Source organism: Mycteria americana, chromosome 8 (assembly GCF_035582795.1).
Source record: "Mycteria americana isolate JAX WOST 10 ecotype Jacksonville Zoo and Gardens chromosome 8, USCA_MyAme_1.0, whole genome shotgun sequence".
Taxonomy (NCBI): Eukaryota; Metazoa; Chordata; class Aves; order Ciconiiformes; family Ciconiidae; genus Mycteria; species Mycteria americana.
In genome coordinates, this window is record NC_134372.1 from 19,047,989 (window position 1) to 19,069,296 (window position 21,308).

The 21,308-nt window shown below is 36.4% G+C and overlaps 1 protein-coding gene across 1 annotated transcript in view; it reads right to left on the reverse strand.

Annotated features, from left to right (window-relative positions):
• The window catches only part of LCP2 (lymphocyte cytosolic protein 2), a 34,357-nt gene extending 15,079 nt beyond the window's left edge, over positions 1-19,278 (reverse strand). Inside the window, exons 1-6 of the mRNA XM_075509508.1 lie at positions 19,024-19,278; positions 15,405-15,467; positions 11,660-11,706; positions 3,007-3,072; positions 2,053-2,084; positions 1,172-1,206 (exon numbers count right to left, since the gene is read on the reverse strand). Coding sequence (XP_075365623.1) covers positions 1,172-1,206; positions 2,053-2,084; positions 3,007-3,072; positions 11,660-11,706; positions 15,405-15,467; positions 19,024-19,101 — 321 coding nt within the window. The 5' untranslated portion in view covers positions 19,102-19,278. The remainder of the gene's footprint in view (positions 1-1,171; positions 1,207-2,052; positions 2,085-3,006; positions 3,073-11,659; positions 11,707-15,404; positions 15,468-19,023) is intronic.
• Between the last annotated feature and the right edge of the window lie 2,030 nt (positions 19,279-21,308).

Genomic DNA, 21,308 nt, shown 5'->3' on the forward strand with positions numbered 1-21,308 from the left:
AAGAAAGGAAATGAGTATCATTTTGTAACAGTAACTTCAGTGGAAGGCCAAGATAAGGTGATGGCTTATTTAAATGCACAGTGCCTTTGTTTTAGCTAACAGACAAGGCACCAGCAAACAATTCAGTGCTTCCTAGAAACACATTGGAGCCGTAGCTGATGCCTGTTGATATTCATTCTTATGGAATAGCATGTACTCTACAGCCTGCAACTCAACTTTTTAAAAATACTTCAGAAAAAAATGAAGTCTTTGATATGGGTCTTAATGCCCTCAGCTGACCAGAACCAAAACAGCTTCATACAACTTGCAGGACCTAGTAAGATCACAGTGAAAATATGGTAGTGGTCACTGCATACATCCTCTGTGCAATCTGCCAAGGCTTACGAGAAAAAGAATACTCAATTTGTCATTGGTATCTTGGCTGAAATTTCCAGACTAGCTCTGTATTGACATAAAGCCCAGGTGCTCTATAGGTGGTTACTTTTACCTTTTATACTCCTAAAATAGCAGCAAATCTCCTGCAAACTTAGTAGCAAGTGGTTTTTTAAAATCCCCTTCCCCGCTCCCTTTTTTGCAAAAAAACATTGGCACTGGTCAGCGTAAGAGGTCTTCATAAACCTGGACTGTGCATCAGTCATCTTATTCATTTAGCTAGCTGAGTTGTGTATGCTTCATCTAATGATGTTTACCAATGCATTTTCTGTGCCGAAAGGCAAAAGGAACTTTTGCAGTCTAGTTGACTTCAAAAAATTAGATGCTTCAACAAAACAACCCTAGAGAATAAAATAGCAAGGATTTGCCATTGAATAACATAGCGACCTTTCCTTTACTAGCCACCTCTTTTAAGAGCTTGAAATAGGTATATAAAATTCAGCTAAGGTTCTGTGGAGACCTGGTCATAGGCTGTGAGCTTCTACTTGAGCCAGTGGTATCAGACTGCCATTCTGAAGCTCTGCCTTGCATTACTGGGAGTGACCCTTTTCTCAGTGAAGAAATTTGTATGCAGCGACTCCAATCATTCATGCTCCTGCTTCTCTTTCTCCTCATCCTAACACCCCCTGCCATTGCGTACTCCATCCATGGTGCCCAAAGTAGATAATGCAAAAAACGATAGACCTTACAGAAGAGGTAATCCATTCAACCAGTAGGTTTTGTTAATCCTGATACTCACAAATGAAGACCAGCCACCGTCTTCTTGACTGTATCCTGCATAAAGAAGCATAATCACAGGCTTCTTAGCATGTACAACTTTAAACTATCAAGATGTATCTTGACACAAAAGACACAACAAATCCCAGATCAGTTCTGAACCACAAGACCATGTCACAGGAACAAAGTAGGTCTTTCAAAGGCATGCAGGCAGTCACAAAAGGTACTGCAAATAACATTCTGATTCAAAACTAAGAGTATAGCTATCCTTGCATGAGATGATATATGTGCTGTCACTTCAAGTTTGTCCTATGCTTCCAGTTTTAAATATAATTTGAAGTAGAATGCTTTCAGAATGAGCACAGACTTCTTATCTCTTTGTTTAATACTATTTTATCTTTCATATCAAAAGGGGTTTTAATTTCAGTAGGACGAGGGGAACATGGTAGCTTGCAGAAGTTTTAGTGCTCGTGGCCTATTAAGAAAATAATTGAAATAAAAATTCAGAACACGGCAGACATCTAGAAGCTTACCGCTCTAATATAGGGTGCTGCTAGGAGTAGGGGCCGGGGGGGGCAGAGGTGTTGGAACAGAAATAGATAAGCACTGATACTATGTATTGGGTTAAAGAACGGCATTTTGGGGATGCTCATGTAACTGTCTCTGCTCTTGCCTTTGTTCACCATCTTTTTGATTTTAAAAATATTTTTTTCTTACTTGTTCTCCTGTTACTGCTCTTTATTCCTTTTGCAACTTCTTCCTGCTCTCATCTTTTCCTGTTTGTTGTTTTGGGTTCCCCCCACCCCCTCACACCATTTACTCTGCCCTGCAAGGTTTAACTTAATATTCTAATATTTTTAAACACTTTTTGTTGTTAGATACTATCTGCCAGTACATACTTACCTGGATTTTCAGGACATTTTTGTGTTTGGGCCCTACAACAAAGATACAAAAAAATAAATTCCTTCCATTTGCAATTCTTAAATGTTTGAAGCATACTAAAATCTATTGCAAATAAAGGTAATAGCTTTAACAGTAGAATGAAGTTTATATAGATGAATTTAACTCTGTCCAAAATGCCAAAAACACACTACTTCATATTTCACATACAGGATCCTAATGTAAGCTAAACTGTCTTGAAAAAACTTCAAGTCAGTGAGGGCAAGTGCAAGTGTTTAGAAACAAGGGGACTCAGTAAATAAATTTACCAGGGGCCCCAGTCCTGAAAATGGAAACTTTCTTTACTAATTCCATTCAAGGTGCTGAAAGTCAAGTTCATAAATATTTGTAGGGTTGATAAATATCTTTATGGTTTTCAATTCTAGTTTTGAACTCTACTTAATGCAAAGGTGTAAAATCATGTTATCAGATGATGTAAAACCATGTTATGTAGACTAGACTTAGATTCTCATTGTATATGAATATAAATTGTTCTTTCCTCATGCAATGTTCTTGCAATTTTTGCTCTTTTTCTATTGCAAGAATATTATATTCAATGATAAGTCATAAAGTATTAAAAAGTGTAACAATGTATAGGCCTGTGAAATCCATTAAGGATGATTTATTAATGCAATAATATGTGCCGAGGGTTTATAGCGTTCCTAAAGATTAATTTACGCAGGTGGAAATTTGTATGAAATTTATATGTTATTTGGTTCCAGACATGGCAGAAGTATCTAGGGTATTCATAGGCTCAGGCTTTGCTATTCTTAACAGATGACATTAACAAAACAGAGTTTTATTTTATATCATTTCCAGGCTGTCCCTCTGACCCAGGTATTATTGATCACATGGAAAACAGACCGGAAAAGATATATCTGAAAGCTTTGAAAAAGAAAGCTGAATTGATTTACTTACCATTTTGGAAAGAAAGATAGCCTCCCTTCATTTCTGTTTATTTCTTGACTTAATTTACTTAAAATTCTATTTAAAAGAAACACAAAAATAGTTAAAAAAACTCGTTGTAACTTGTCAGTAATTTTCTTAGCTGCTTTCCCTCAATATTTACCAAATTAAATCTGGTAATCCAGAATTATTATTTAGTATGTGGTAGGAATATTGAATTTATCATCTTATTGCAAAGTTGCACTGTAGCATATCCAATTGAAAACTAGACTTATTTTACATAGATAAAACCCCATATTGTTGTATCAAGTTTAAAAATAAACATTAAACCCAGCAAGCCTTAGAACCTTTGGGTGTGGTAGACATCATGCACTAGAACACTGCTTTAAATAATGGTGATTGTATTTGTATTATTTTGCATGGAAAAAGCAGATAATGCTTCAGGAAACAGCTTCTACCAAGCTTATGGTTGCAAAAGCAGGGATTAAGTGTACCCTGTGTCTACTCTCTGTTCTTTTTGTCTCCCTCCCTTTGCAACCAAGATATACCTCATCCAGAATCCCTCCAGTAGAGAAGGTGAAAAGGTTGATTTAGTTCCATGTTATAACACATTTGCAGGGCAGGGCAGGGCAGGGCAGAAATATTCATGGAACATATGAAGACTATAGCTTTATGTCTAGAGAGATTTTTCCAAGTGGATGTGTTTGTCATCACTCATGCGTAGTTTGTATACAGCAGTAGGGTTAATAACAACCAATGAAATGCAATCTTGAGTAAAATTATGGTCAGGAGCATGCATTTATGCTGCTAATATTGCTGGCATCCATAGCCAGGACAGACATCTGAGAGTTTTTATATTGACTGACTCCCTGAGAACAACTCTGAGGTTGCAAGACAGTCATTACTGAGATTAACAGAATTAAGTCCAGAGAGCAACAGAATCCTGCTCTGCTAATAATGAAGTTTGCCTCTATGATTATTTTGTTTCAAATAAAGTTTTTGTGTCACAGAAAGCTTAAGATGAGTCATTGGTCTGATTCTTAATTCTCAATTATTTTTTTTTTGAGGAAAGTCCCACCAAGAAAGTCCTGTGACAATCAAAGCAAATTGGTTACATACATCTGGTTAAAAATATCCTATTTTACTTCTAGCTTATATTATTTAGGTCTGTCAGAGACAGTAATTGTGGAAATAAAAGTAGTATGAAAAAAAATCAGGAACTCAACATGTCTGTTTATCTCAGATTCTAAATTCTGTAAAATCTTATGTTTATTGTTTGTTATTGCAGAATTCTTTTCCATACATCTTAGATCTGGTCAATCAAACTTTATATCAGTATTGTAAAATCTTTTTTTATGGCGAGGCAGTTACTACTCTGTTTTGTTTTTCTTCTTCTTTCATGTCTTTTTCTGCTACTCAGCAATAATAATCCCCTAGTTTTTTTCCAAATGACCTCATTTGTGCATCTCTTTCATGTCTAACTGCTTTTCTGGGCTGGGACTTAAGGAAGAGAAGCTTTCAAGCAATCTGATATTAAACAAAAGCCAACAAAAACATACTGGGTTTTTTTGATCCTGAACCATGCTAAAAATCTTCCTCTTATTTTTCAGATTAAAAGATAAATTCAAGGCATAAGGTTGCTCTGTTTGATTACGGAAAGTGCTATGGGGACAGATCAGGCTGCCAGCAAGTATCAGAGAACAAGCCATTTCAGATCAGTATGGTTGTGCTGTCTGAAAAGGATGAAGACAGGTAATCTGAAGTTAAGGATATGTACTCAGGGATCCAAGAATGAAAATAGAAAGGCAGAGGAAGAATATTTTTTGTTTTTTCTTTTTTTAAGACAGTACTTTGCAATTTTCTGATTTGAAGCAAATATTGTCATACTTGCCCCTTTTGAAATAAGGACGTGCACAAATGTTAATAATTTAAGAAGGATTACAGCTGTCTAAATCTGACATCGTTACCCAAGCAAATTGTGTAAAGCAAGAAAAATGCCAAGTTATAGACAGAGGACTCCTCTTGCTCTTCTTCTTTCCTGTGCAATCAACACTCCTCTGCACCAGAAATTTCCTTCTGCTGCAGGTGATAAGGAAGTTTCTGTGTGAATAATAAATTCCATGTGAAACATCAGGAAATGTTCTGGGGTGAACAGTGCACTGCGTATACCAGTGCTTTGGTTGAGAAATGGATTACGGAACTTGTGTGTGGCTTATTCTCTGTTGTAGAAAAGGTAGAGGAAGGATCTTTCATAATATTGTGTTTATTTTCAGCTAAAGAAGTAAAATGAAGATCACTGGTTTTAGAGCTAATAATTCTTTTAGTTCAGACTTCCATGGGTATGAATGGGACCTGAGTGTTTGGAAGCTTTCTGGACTAAACCTGGGTTGGCTGCTATGAGGATTGACAACAACTGGTTTCTGAGGAAAAACTGAAAGGAAAAAGTTGCTCATTTTATCTTGCTGCCAAAAGATTATTCTAATCTTTATTTTTATTTAATTGTCTAATCTTTATTTTAAGTTTATTTGAAATGCTTCAAACCAATGGCTCAGAGATGTTATTAGAAGAAAGCAAAGTTTAGAATGGTAACACTTTACAAGCAGTATTATTACAGAAGATTGGTGCACTGAGCAGCTGAGCCTGTAGCCATGTGAGGAAGGAAGTACCAAAACCACACTGCTTTCTGAGTTGTGGGAGTGGATGATAGGAGAGGATAAGGCAACAGCACTTGCAGAAAATGTTACTCAGACTTCTCTTTCTCTTTCTACCTCCTCCACCAGACGCTTAGCTTAAAACTGGCAGGAAGTCGAAAATAAAAAAAAAACCACACAACCAACCCCCAAAGCAGTACTCCAAAACTGGCTTTTGTTCGCTTAACTGCAGATACTGTTGTCGTGAGTAGAATCCATTCTACCTGTATTGGGATAAAAGACTTACGATGGGTGAGAGAGGTGGAAGGCAAAGTCCTCTAGGACCAGGAAGTTGCATAGTTGCATATTGAATACTGTCAAGAGCATAGTTGGTGTTGAAGTCTTTGTTTTGGCCTTTGAGAAAAGTCTGTTGGGCTGATGCAATACTATTATGTTGGCTTCAAAACTGACTGAATATCAGTTATGTTCTAAACCTTTCAACAACCTTTAGCATCCCATCTGAGAGAGCATGTGTGCACACACATTCACCTCTGGCCAAGGAATAACTTTTTCAAAGAGAAAGGCACCATAGATTTCTTAATTTTTAGGTTTGCACTATGACTGTCCTGAAAGGAGAACAACTTTCAGACTGTGCCATGTTTGTAGGCTCTGAATGTGTCCCATTCAGAACTCAGCACACTTAGTGTGTTTGAAGTGGCAGATGCAATTATGCACTTTAATGCAATGATGCTCTTTTTATTACTGGAAATTTTCACAAGTGCTATGGGATATGCCATAAGCTTTCTGACCAAGGTTGAGAATTTCAAATCGCAGGTTTGCCAGCAACCTGCCATTGAGGATAGCCAAAGAGGTCAACAGCCCTGACTTAGTGAACACTTGGAAAAGTCTTCTCTCAAGATAGTAAATAATAAGACTGGCGAAGACTAACTTCACTGTTTAGATCATGGTTCAGGTATTGACCAACCACCAACATTATTTTGAATGAGATCTTTGCTTTTTCTTGTTTATTAATTCTGACCACATTAAGTAAGGCACATTCTGTTGAATACGCTTTAAAATATTTTGCAAGACTCACATTTGTTATCCACAAGTATAAACTTTATGACCTTCTGTGACTGCCAATAGTGATAATGAGCAATAAGAAAACTCCATGTGTCCCTTAAGCTCTATATGGGCCTTTTGTTTCATTAGGTTTATTATCAAAATGTTAATTACACCCTCGTGATTAGGTCTGAGTTTCATTTAGCGCTTAAGACAGATATTCAATTTCTGCTCTGTGTAAAATATACCATATCACTTCCCTGTTTCACCAATTTACCATTTACTCTTTCAGGATGCAGTGTGGTGTTTGTGAAGCTTCAGGTGTGTATGTTAACCTAGTGGTATTAATATTAACTTAAATGGTTCTGTCATAAGATATAGCAAGTACAAGAGTAATATGAATGAGCTCAACAAAAAACATAACACTATTTTTTTTACAGTTTTTCATATTGTTACAAAAATGCCAAGTGTTAAGCATAGTGTATGTTTGAAGAAAACAGGTTGCAACTGAGCTAAGCGATGAATAACTGAACAAATTGTCAGGTCAACCGTGATGCTATCTCTTACTTATGATGACAGCTACATTCATGATAACCCAATCTCTAAAGCTGATGGTCATGCCACAATTATTATTTTAACTTCTCAGTGGGAAAAGGGAGAAAATGTATGTTGGGTGTTCCTACCCATAGATTACTTGGCCCAAACGTTGCTGCTCCTTAAAGGTCTGTGGCAATGTGATAACTTTAGGATAATGGCTGAATGTCTCCTGGGCCATAGATTTCCACTAAATCTGTGAACAACTGAGGTAGGGAAAACCCTTTGTGGTCTGGAACCTGGAGACTGGGTTCCACCACGTGTAATCATGCAGTATCAGGTCTTCAAAGATCGTTCATCAGTGCCATAGCAGATCTATGTAGGGCATTGGAACAGATAGGCATATATCTTTTCATAGAATGGCAACTATGCTTAAATTCTTAAGATATGGTTAATATTCTTAAAAGTAAATTTTTACCAAGTGATCTAAAGCTGATACTCTGTATCTTCAAATAGGAATGTATACATTCAAGTAGAAATACTATGTGGTGGCATTTTCTATTTAGCTTGAAGAAGTGCCTGAACCTCAGCATGTGTTCAAGTGTACTGCCTTTTGAACTGGAGCCTTAAACCAGACCAAGAATATCTCTTCAATTCCTCTTCCCTATGTCCACCCAGAGCAGTTCAGCTACAACACAGAACTGGCAAAGACCAAGTGGCTTTTTCCACCTCCCTCATGTCGAAAGGAAAGAGTGAAAGTGAAGCAGCAAGTGGAGCTGTACTCTGCCTTTTGCTTTGGGACCTTGTGCCTCAGCTAGACCTTTGATTCTACTGTGCACCTAAGTGGGAATGAAAGAAAGGCTTCCATGTTAAATCAAAATACAGCATTAAGCAAAGTTTATTTTCTAAACTTCTCCCTAAGATTGCTTTAATAGCAACATAAGTGCAAGAGGTCTCAGGGTTCCAAAGAGTGACAGCATCATCAATGTAAATATTCTGAATGAGAGTAAAAACTTACTTATATTTATCAGAGAAGCCCCAAATGGAAGAATATTTTCAAATTTGCAGGTTTATTTAAAGGCTCAGATACTGCAAGGAAAGGAGGGCATGTGGGTTTCCAGTCGTCTCATGCTCTGTTTGGCACAGCTTTACGCATAACTCAAAGATGAGGACAACTTTTGGTTTTGAACCTCTCAAATACTCCGTGACAAAGTCGATCTTCATTCAGCCTTCATTTTCCATCCTCCACAAGATATCATGCCCCAATAGACATGCGGGATAGATTTCCTTAATCATGCCAGTAAAGATCACCTTGTGTACAAGACCTCAGTATCTCTGAGAGGTGTACAAGAAAGTTAGGTGGTGACCGCAAACAAGAATGGGAATCCCTACTGAGGTAAATGAACTGTGGAGTTTGTTATGATCCCTCAAGAAATCTGTGTGTGGCCTATGCATATGCAGGTGCAGTGAATCCTGTGCAGACTTATTGTCCGTTAATGTTTTTGCCTGCAAAACGGTAGCCAGAATAAAACTTGCAGGACTGTCTGGATGTATCAGCCACTTTTACATGGTGCCCTTATATATGTAAATTTTTAGCAAAGTTTTCAATAAAGAGTTCAGCCCTTTTAATGGAGAGTTTTAAAGATTCTATGAAGTATTTTAATTTTCAAAATAGTGTTTAAATCCTTTTTTGGTATTTAAAAGTAAGCCAAAAGAAGATTCGTGAAGATGCGCATCTGTAATATGGCTGGTGGAGATTAACTTTCAAAATAATAATTCTGTTAATAACAGATGATTGTGGGGGAGTTTATTAGTTTCAGAAAGTGGCCTATCATACTTTGTAACAACAACTGTTGCCTACTTAGGCACTTAAAGATTCTTGTAAAAGTCACAGAATCATCCCCAAGTAACGACACAGTTATATTCAAAACTGGATCAGTAGATTTGCTCAAATGTATATATTTAGTAAAACCACATACCCAGCTCAGGAGGTCTGTATGGATGTAGGCTGTGGTTTGCAAACCTTGTATAGTTGCAAGTGCTGGGTTCTGTTCTCAGTACATGTAGGTCAGCATAACCCTGCTAAAGTTATTGGAGAACAATCTCTCTTGTATATGTACTTTTTATTCATTCCACTGGTCAGTGCTGTAAGTGTGACACTTGCTATTTATATTAAACATTTTTACAGAATATGCTCAGATTTTAGCACTGTTGTGTATCACGTACTATAACTATAATATGCTAATGTGTATTTCAGCTTCTAGAAAAACTTCTCCTACTAGGTGAGGTTTGCATTATGATAGAAAAGTAAGGAGTGAATGTGTCCTAGTAGAAGTCAACAGCAAGCACTTTCCATTTTGGTAAGAGCATGGAGGTTCTGAATAATGAAATTCTGAGTAATTAAATTAATGTTGAAAAGAATGTCAGGTTCTTCTACCCATGAATTTTATTCTGTTGTTTGTTTGGGCTTTTTTAAATGGCAACCAGTTCTCTTCCCTATTAAAGCTCTAAATTCTTGTTTTAAACAGTGACATTACATGGAGGACCCCCATATCACATCAACATTTTTCCACGTATATTCACAATATTCTAGTGAATTCCGTGTGAATATTCTAGTGAATTCCAGAATATTCACAATATTCCGTGTTTGCAAGTGTGGAGAAAGCTGAGAACAAGGGCATTAGTTCCAAAACTTTCATTCAGATTTATTAATTTACTTATTTATTCAGTTCTTCAAGTTGTGCACCAAGCTTCACTCTTCTTTTAAAGCTCTTGATTTCAAGTTTTCTTCTTGTTGAGAAACCCAAAAGATCTGACTAGAAAAGGCTATTCACTTTCTGCTAGAGTGTTACAAGGTAAGTGGACTATGAAAATCTAATTTTCAAAACATTTTTGAGATATCAACAGATTAGATGAGATAGGAGCAACTCCACATTGTTAGATTTCATTTTAACTATTCACCTATGACATTAATATCTCTTGTATGTGTGTTTATTAGACCTTCCACTGACCACTTTTGACTCACAAATTTGAAAGGAAATCACCAAAAGTTCTCAAAATTAGAATTTCAAACAAGGAGAACACAAGGCAATTTTGCCAAAGGACTGTTAAGGAGGGACAAATTATCAGAGAATTACAAGCAATGTGTTTTACAGTATGGTAAGATGAGTTTTTCACAGACAATCTGGTGTAATTCTGGTCCCTCAGTCTCAGTAATGATAATTAAATGTTTCTTTTAATTGACAGTAAACTCAAAAATGCTGAGACATCTGGGCATTTTTTTTTATAGCATCTAGGCCTTCTTACTAACACATCATACGCCACTAATCCCTATTATCAGGAAATTTATTGTGTGAAAATATAGATATGATCTTAAGAAACATGTAATGTCCAAGTCTTTCAAGTTCAAGTCCTTTCATATCTGATCCGAACAGAGGTATCCTCCTGCCCTCAGATCTAGCCACCAGCTTACCCATGAGTACATGAATGTGACAGACCACACAGGTATTTCAAAATTTTTCAGTATTCTTAGCTCCACCAAAACATCTTACACAAGCTCTGATGCATCAGAAAAGGCGAAGCAGGCTGTACCTCCCATGGCAAAATCAAGATATACATAGAGGGAGTGAGTCTGGAACTGGAAAATGAGGTACAAAGAAACAGCCATGTTGGAACAACTTGAGTTCCTTTTTTTTTTCTCCTTACTTTGTTTAGGAGACCATGAAGAGCTCCATGTGTCTCATGGTTAGGAAACTTCTAACTTCCATCTTAAATATGTATCAGACAACTCACAGCAAAATAAAATCCTTCATTTTTCACCACGAATTATTAGAAGCAGCTAATTTCTCTGTTACTCACTGTTGACTTCAAGGGAATATTGTTCTTCATTTAGTAACTTCTATGAAATTATGAAAGCTATTCAGATAAATGCAAAACTTTTTCCAGGCCTAATCCACAGGAGCTAAGGAAAGATATTTAACACTGAATCAAATGTTCCAGACTGATTTATCTTTAACGGCTACCTAAAGGAAAAGCACATAATGAAAATCGCTTGAACTCCTCAACTGTTGTGCACATACCTGACTTTTTTTTTTCCTTTGAGTTAAAGTCAACAGTTAAGCAGCGAACAGTTAAATCATACTTCAAAGTTAATACTTGCAAAAAGTTTAACCTTTGTGTAGCTGCTGTCAGTCAAAGAATTTATGGACGAGTTCTTTTGAATGTCCCCCAGACAATTTTTTTGTATTGCATCATTGTGCTTGAGCAGTCATGACAACGTTCCTTTTATTTTAGAACGTTCTTCTTTTTCCCTCAGTACAGTGCAATAAACAGGTCTCTAACTAATGACTTGCAAATCATTTGCCCAATATTTCCTATGAGTTTTCACTGCAGACCAACTAAGATTATTTTTAATGTTAAATTGGTTTGGCTTTACTTACGGCACTCTGAGTTTGGGAAATTTCTGAATATCATTTTCAGACATGTTCTGAAAAGGAAACACATGGTGTATATCACAAAATTGTCCATGGAACACCCTGCAACTTACAGAAGTTTTCATATTCAAAAATGTGGCATGAAGTTTCAACTGATAGGAACATAAAGTGCATAGAAAAGCAATGCAAGATAACAGCCTGCCCATCCCATGGCTCGTAAGAGAAGTGAACCCATTTTAATAAAAAATCTTCTCTGTATTTTTTTTGTTTTGCTGGATGTTGGTTTTTACTTTATGTTGCTGCCAGTTGTATTAAACTAGCTAGGAGGTTAATAAACATCATGTGTGTTTGTTTACACACAAAGGACTTCAACAAAATAATCACATCTAACTTCAAAGAGAAGTATTTCTGTAGCTAGAATGTTTTAAGGATAGCTTGTTAAAAAGATTTGTAAGGAGAAGTAAAATCTTAACCCAGCTCTTACCAGATGAGAGTTGGGTAAATATGTTTGTTTACCAGCAGATGAGCCATTGTTTCAGGAATAATTTCAAACTAATGGGACTCTGTGCGAAGTTAAAGCCAAGTCATTTGCTTTTCTGATTTGGTTTCTAATCCGGTTCTTTATTGGCATTATATTGTCACATTGACTTACAGGCAAGGTTAAAATCCATCCCTGCTCTGCTTCTCAGAAGAACTGGAAATAAAACCCTCTTCTGCAACAGCTTCCTCCCTTCAGATTGTCAGAGATACTTAAGCTAAAGCAGGTGAACAGACAGTAAACCAAAAACCTCCAGAAATATTTTTAAGTCTTCTATTTTTTTTCTGTTTTTTTTCTCTTGCTTTCTGGATATCGATTTTCATTGTACACTGACATCACTTAGCATACAGGAAAAAACATCCTTTATGTATTTATTATTACAGAAGTCTCGAGATACTATAATTCATCTCAGTGGACAGTGTCAAACAATTAATAGAGAGCTACATCTGGTAACATCCTGTGCTACTGATTACGGGTGTGAGCTCAACAGAACATGCATGGTCTGCTTGAAATCATCATCAGTGGCATTCTTCCTGGCAATTTTGGAATTACGCTTCTCACAGTGAATATAAAAGGACAGGATATTTCAAATGATTTCTTAAACACTTGTAGTTTTAAAGCAATGTGCAATGAAATGCCCTTTGTAAAGAGCTGTTCCTGGTAGGGAAGGCAAACTTCTACCGTAGATTCTGATTTTATGCTATTTTGCTTTATATCTTTTTAGTACACTAAAAAATTATGGTATTTAAGTGTCTTCAGAAGCTAGATATATTGAATTCCTTCATGTCTGCATGGTGAAATCAGGCAAAGTTGTGCATGATTGCAAAGTTTCAGGTTAAAACAGTAAATTTTAAAATAGAGCACCATTTGCTGGAGTAGAGAAGAGTTTTGTGCTAAGAACCTTATCTGAAACATCAGACTATATGTAAAATCACATGTTCTAGTGCAGATGTAGCTGGAGAACTCCTTGGACTTAAGAGCAGCCTTGGCAGCCTAACAAAAATATTTCTAGAAACTGGGATGGGGGAGAGAGTGTTTCTTTGCCCTTCAACCGTAATATAGCAATGAGATTGCAGATTACTCCTGGCCTGAACTGAGATGTGCTAAGTCTCGAGAGCTTTACAGATATTCCTGCAGAGAGAGTCGGCCCCTCTCTTCTTCCATCATATGCAACTCCAAGTTTAGGACAGATTAGTGCATTATGAAAACTTTTGAGAAAGTGGTTTGTTAGGTTAATCACAAGCTTCGCAAACCCTCTTTGGAACATGGATGATAGTCTAGTTCTTGCTGTCTTTCTTGCTGCCAACAGTAAGAAGTTTCTAATTATACATTGGTTCACAATGCTATCAATGATTTTCAGAACAGAACAAATCCTCTCTGTGTTTTCCAGCACTGTTTTGCCTCTGGGAGTACTCACAGGAGTAAAACACAGAAAAATGTCCTGCAGGATTTACTGAAGAATCGTAATTTTTTCTAAAGACTTTTTAAGCTTCTCTCTGGAATTCTATTCTGGTGATAAACCCGACAAATATTATGAGTTTAAATTCTCATAAAGGGCCACATTGCCGTTTTAAATATTAGAGAATTTTGTTAGAGTAAGTTACATGGAATCCCTCTGGTTTTATTCCTACTACATCTCAACTGGACTTTCCTTGTGGTAGCCAGTAGATACAGAAATGTGACTTTGAAACTAGGATGTTATTCTGATGAATAAGACAGCAATATTTTTTACAGTCAGGTTTACCACGTAGATCTGACAATAGATATAAAACTTGCAAACACTCAGTCTTAACAGTTTCTTCTGTGTGAATGTAATTTGGCAGTTTCCAATAACTTACAAAATGTAAAAAGATATTTCTTAGAAAAACCATTCATACAGAGAAGCAATTTTTTTCAAGATTGCATTGTACTCTAGAATATTCCACTTAAAGTCTCCTTTTCTGTTTAACAGGTGAACCTTTTTTGCATTATACAATTGACAAGTAGGTCAAAAGCTTAAAATAGTCTCAGCAGACGTGAGCAGCTGCTTGCTTGCTTACTTAATAGCAAAGGATCCTTTGAATCTACTAGGATGCTTCTGAAGAAATGCTGCACTGTGAGCTATGTATTTACAGAAACATTCTGGAAATAATAAAAAATTACAAAAATCACTTAGGAATCACACAGTTATTGCTCTTGTTATTTGTACCTCACAAACTCCCAGAATTTCATAATGCCTCCAGAGCCAGAACTCCCACTCCAGCCACAGATCCTTAGTGGTTGAGCTAAGGAGAATCGCTTAGGGGTTAGTAGGATAAATCCTATGGCACACATCTGAATAATTCTGACTCCACCCAGAAGGAAGGAGGTGTAATATCCTGTTCCTACAAAAGGTGTTTGAAAATTTTTATATCTCATTTCAATGAAATGTCAAAAAGCTTGATACATTAGGACAAATAAATAAAAAATAAGAAGGCTTTAGAAATGGTATGCATAGATTTCCCCACTATGATTAATTATACGATGATCAAAATTAGTACTTTTGGGGAAAATAGAATAGTTAATATTTGGAAATAAAATAAAATAGAAGTAAAATGAAGTAATTATAAAAGCCCTTATACATCTTCATGGATGCGTATTTAAGACCTGAAACCTGCAGCTATGTCAATGGAAGTTGTCAGCTTTTCTAAAGTTAAGCCAAGCTCTTGGTAAAGCCTGGAGCAATGTTGATTTAAACCCACTGGGACTTTGCTTACTAGTTTTGGTGGTCTTAAAGTTCACTGATTTTGTGTATTGCTGCAGAATAAATCTAATTTTAACTATAGAGACATGAAACAGTGATTACAATAGAAGGCCAGTCATTCTGAGCAGGTATCTGTCTTCTTTAGTAGGAGAGAATTAATAAATGTGGGTTTTCTGTAGTTAGTATTTGAAAACAAGCACTTCCTATAAAGGAAGAGATTAATTCAAGACAAGATTGTGGTTTTGTAACTTCTCTGTCAGTTTAAAAAATATTAAAATATATGCATATTAAACAACATGCTTGGGTTCCCAGCCTTCCATATTTAAAGCAAGATGTCTCACTGATTTTAGCAAGGCATTTATTTCTCATATTTATACCAGAGTAGCCATCTGCAAGCTAAGTACTTTGCATCTGCCAATGCAAAGTAAGGAGGAGCTGAAACAATCACTTGATTGGAATTTTATAGGAAGGAATTTTACAGCTCTACTTACCAAAAACCTTTGTCCATTTATGCTGTGCTTTCTCACGACTTTCTCACAGTCCTTATACTTTAACTGTCAATGAAAAGAAGATTATTATTGCACCATTACTAATAAGAATGGATTAAGACACTTAGACACATGGCTGGCTTTGAGTAGATGCTTCAAGTTACCCTTTCGTATGCTAGAGCCTGTCTAAATGGCTCATTTTGTTCTGTAAACATGGATATTTAAGACAAAGATTCTTCAGTGGACTTGAGGATTTTCATCCATTTAGGAACATGTAATTCCTCACATTTAAAAACCACCTCACAGTTGCCTGGCCCAAAGAAATATTTGGAAAATGGATAGTTGTGGTACGGACTGGGATGAACAGTTGCGGAAAACAGGAAGTACAGCAAAAACCTTAGTAACTTGGAATAGTGAAGCCCTGATTCCAGCCGCTGAATTCATTGTTGTGATTGAAAAGCTTCCTCTTCTGGATGGAAATGTCGCTTGTTAATCCTGGAAATTATCTATAATATTTGGAAAGCTTTTCCACAATATTATGTTTTACAGTAGCATCTAGGACAAGGACATGCATTTTAGAAGTTGATCATGTACATAAGAAAAGAAAGCTCCGGGTCTTACCAGGCAAAAATTTAACAGTAATTTGGGAGACTTAGGAAAAAAAAAGAAAATCTAGCCACATTTAGCAAGACATGACTTAAATATTTCCAGTGGGTGTCTTAAGGGTTTTTTTTATTTGAATAGTAATAGCATAATGTGAGAACACAGCTTATATTTTTGATCTGGCTAGAATGCCTTTTTTCTGTTTCAAGCTGATCAAGTCCATACCAAGAAGGAACCCAAAGAGCAGGCAGACGAAATGACTTTTTGGAGCCTTCAAGACAGAAGAATGGCTCTGGTCCTGCCTGAAACTTTAGTTAGTGAAAGTTATGCAGACAAATGATGGTGTGCTGCTGGGATAATTCCCCTAAAGCAGAGAACATCTTATAGGGAGTATTATGTCCTTTCTTAGTTCTATCCTATTTATTCATTTTAAGGAGCAATCTTGTAACTTGGTGTTATACGAGAACAGATCCTGAAAACATCTGAACAGCTGAGAGAATATTTTTAGGAGCCACCTTCAGTTACTCATATGCAGAAACAGACCTAACTCTGCTAAATATTTTAGGATACAAATTAAGACTTTTCTGCAGACTGAGGACTTACACCTGTAAATAACGTCTCTTTCATATAGTGAGTGCTATCATGACATTACCAGCACAAGTTTGTATGCAGCAGTGAGCAACTGCTATACTTGGTAGAATGCATCAGTGTGGCTGAGACTTAATCTCATTCTTAAAGTAATTGATGAAAATTACTGTTTAGCTATTAAAAATAACCCTCGGGATATTACAAATATGAACATCTTTGCTTTTTCTAAAAAAATTTAAAGTCTTTAGAAATTATTTGAAGGTTTTGTTCTTTATTGGTCCTTCCCTATTTTGAATGCATAGCTTAAATTAATGTAGGCTTTAAGTTAGCACACCTAGAATAATGAATTAGATATTATTACTGTTAAGTATGAAGAATTCTTATTTGACAGAAATTGAGGACTTTATTAATGCCAGTAATACATCATAGTACTGTTACATAAATTACTGATGTGTGTGCTGCTTGAATTTTGTTAATGAGAAGGTGTAAGCTAACAATGAGTTGATGAAAATCTTACCACTGCCCTGTGTCATGACCAATCACTTCAGCTGAGAGAAGATTTGAATGTGATTGTGATTGTCCTTTGAAAATCATCCCACAATTATCTCAGTTTAAAAGGAAAAAAATTGCTTATCCCTCTTGGACTTGAATCCTGGACTTCGAACATATGGCTGCAGGCAAAATATATTAGTCAGATGCAAATAAAGCATTCCTAAGGTATAATATTTGTCCCTTCAATGATATGTGTGAGGGAAATTGTATGAGTTTATCTGGGGAGAAGATCTGGTCACTTATGGCAGTTGCCCAGAGCTGGGTGACTTAGGCTGACATTATTGTCTTACACAGATTTCTTAGATGACTTTAAGCAGCTTTTGCCCTAATTCATCTCCCCAAAAATGGAATGCCAAGATTATATCTATCCTGGGGGGTATCTGGATCAGTAGAGGAGAGGTATTCAAAAATTAATGTAACCGGGCCCATTCAGTTATGATAGAACTTACAGTTAATCCTTTTATCACTGTTAAGAATATCATTACCAACTCTTTCAGGAAGCCATTTCCCTTCTTAGTCTCTTGGAAATGGTGATCCAAACCACCATGCACCAGTGTTGTAATGTTTTTCATATTTGTCTGAAATTACCTGTTGATAATGATCTCATCTGTTCCATCTCCAATTCTTCATTTCACTTTCCTGTGCCACTAACCCCTGCACCCTAAAATTAGAGGTTTGCAAGTAGGTGGCAGTTTACTTCTCTGGAGATTTGGTAGACGTAGGCTTTGTGTTTGATCTGCTTGTCTTTATTAGCTCGTAGTATCAAACTTGCCTCAACTCCCTAAAGAAAACTCTTACAGAGTTATAGGAGCTGTTGAAACAATAAATTTCACATGATTTCAAAATGAAGCCCAAACTGTTCCAGGTTTTACAAGTCTAGTCTGACAGCTCACTTGAAAATTAATCAGCTATGTTGGCATTACTTGAAAATATTCCCAAATCTTCTCATTGATCTGAATGTTAAATTCCAGGCTGACATATTTGGACTTTGGGAGAAACATATTCAGTTGAAAGGGAGATGGAGCAAGCACTATCTCTGATGTAAATTGGAAAATGAGCAATTTACAGAGAACACACAGAAATGAAATTTCAGTAAAATTGGCTCAGTTACACATTCCTGGGCAATTACAAAGGTGTCAGCATTGCTGTGCAGAGGATATATATTGGCAGTGAATTCCTGTATTGCTTTTCAAAGTATTTCTTCAGTGTGGAAACTCCTCTGCATCGTAAAATAAAATGTATAGATTTGTCACAAGTGAAAATGATGTCAAAAGAAACAGAAATTCCTAGCTAGTCACACAAGGTAACATCAGAAAAAGTAACAGTGACAGGAAAGAAAGGGCAGCTAGCAATCTTGAGCCATGAGTTTTGCTCAAGAAGTTTTAGAATAGGGAAGTCAAACCAAAAGGCAAAAGGTTTTTCCAACTGAGCCTAAAAAAATTAGGAGTCCGTGTATCCACAACTGTTAAGTTCCTGGCTGGGTTCTCATGGATGTGATTAGCAAAGACATTCAGAGGCTCATTTGTGAACACTGAGCAATTTGAAAAAATCTCTCTTCTGAAAATCATTGAAGAAGACATAGAAAGCTTGCAATCTTCACACATTAATACTTTCTACAGTTGTTAATATATGTTATATCAACAATTGTTGTAGTAAAGTGTACATTTTCTCTGAAAAGCCATGAGTTTCTCTTATACCCAATTTAAAACACACTTTCAAGATTAATTTATAGATTTCACTGGCCAGTTTAGCTCAGCTTCTTAATTGTCAGCGGTTTTGCTTTTAGTTTTGCAGCAATCTTTGCCCATTATAAACTTTAGCACAATGTTACAGTAGTTTGCTCCTCCATCATACAAAAACAAAACACAGTTAAACTTACCGTCCTAAAATATTCTGCTAAATCATCTGGGTTCCACGTAACCACTTCTGAACGGTAGGGAATGTTTCGCAAATCCATTGTAAGTTTTCTCCTCTAGGCAGTTAGAGAATGTTCATAGCAGTGCTATCAATGAAACAGCCATATATTCCCTGTGTGTGACCACCTCCAGCGTGTCCAGTAATTCCTTGCCTAATGCCCAGCTTCTTCTATTTAAGTCCTGGGTTTTTTTTAATTTAGAACTACGTCGTTAGGACATCCAAGAGAGATACTGCTTCCTCTAATACAAAATGGTCTCTTCTCAGAAAAGTTGTCAGCTAGTCAGCCTTACCACTTCCTTTGTCTGAATATAAATAAGTAAACAAGGAAGCACAGCAAAGTGTTGAAAATGTTCTGCCTCCTACATATAAGTAAGCTCCTATGGACCCTATTTGCTTGTAATTGCATACATAAATACTTATGTATTTACACACTCCATACAGTATAAAAATATTGGCATATTATCTGCATAGATATTGGTTACTGCTTCTGTGCAAGTCTAGCCCAGGCAAGCCCCCCTCCAAAGAAGAAAATGTTCACTTAAGAGAAACTTCTTCAACTTACCTCACTACCTGAAGAATCACATTATCTTTGTTTGATTTGTACAACAATAAAAGGTTATTGTTGGAGTTGTACATAAGGACTTATTCATGAATTAGGGATGGAATTACAGTCAGCATTCCTTCAAATAAGGAACCTCTCAGTGAAACTAAAAAAATGGACAAGCTTAGATGAAAAATTATTACATTGTCATTGTTTCAGTGCTCCATTTTTCAGCTACCTCTAATGAGGATTTTTGTGTCTGAAAAAGAATCCACAGAACCATAATATTACCACAGGGACATGATAGACTGCATCCGTCATGTATAGCCAATTCAGGCACCATCCTATCAGTAGGTCCCTTTGGTGAGACTACATTTAGTCATTCCAAATTTGCCTGTTTTTTTTAAAAAAGCCGGCATGCCCATTCTCCCTATTCTTGATGTGGAACTTCCTCCCAAAGTTGTGCTGGTATGAATGCTTGGGGTCACTGTTCACATCTGCTCCAGTAGACTGCACAAAACGTGCTATTTTGTGAGCTTCCTATATTAGTAAGAATAGATGCATAGTTCTGAAGCACTGGAAAGGAAAGTTTCTCTTCTTTCTAATGAAATGCATCACTTGCTATTTCTAGTCATTGAAGACCTTCTAATCTTGAGTATGTAATTTGCAAGTGTATTGCATATGAGTGCATGTATTTGAGATCTTATCTACAAGTCTCTATAGTATATAAGAGTTTTCCTTTTGAAATTCACAGTCTAATTTAAAGTAGCTTACTTTTTCTGGAAAAAATTTGGTAAGTGATGGCAGCATGGTATTTAAAATGCTAAAACTGAACTGCTGTAACAGCTGTTCTAAACAGTGTAGCATTTATTAAATACATGATATAGCTGTGGTTTATGGGTTCTTATTTGAAATGACCTGTATGAATCATCTGAGGCATGTACTGACAGTATCACAGAAATATCATCAAGTTTTCATTGTAAATCTAGGTCTGGGGACAAAACAGGGCTAAATTAACTTGTGACAAAGAATCCCCAAAGGAGAAGTTGTTTTGATGGTGCATTATCAGCAGTGGTAAAGGGGAGATTACACAGCATACATGTCAGACACCCAATCACACACCATGTCTTTCAACAGAGAAACAAGTTTCTTACAGTACAGAGACAGGAAGAAGCCTGTGCTATAATTTCTAATTGTTTGTTCTATTACAGTATTTCATTACCTTCTAATCTAATTTCTATCCCAAATCCAGTGTAGCAGCTCTAATTTCAATTGTGTTATTCCTTATTTGTACTAATATAAAACCAATTAGTCTGGTCAAAATTTATTCTAATGATGTTATAGAAGAATCATAGCATCATTTATTCTGATGATGAGATAGGAGAAAAGCAGTCACCTTTAAAATCCATCTCCTAGTCTAGAGAGCAACTAACACAGAAATTCTAACACATTTATCTAATCATTATTATTTGCTTGGATCCTGTCTATGTCACTGTGAGTACATTATAGCTACATGCATATTCCATGCATTTTCTCTGCCTGGCAGAGAAGGACCTGGGGGTGTTTGTTGACAGCTGCCTGAATATGAGCCAGCAGTGTGCCCAGGTGGCCAAGAAGGCCAATGGCATCCTGGCCTGTATCAAAAATAGCGTGGCCAGCAGGACTAGGGAAGTGATTGTGCCCCTGTACTCGGCACTGGTGAGGCC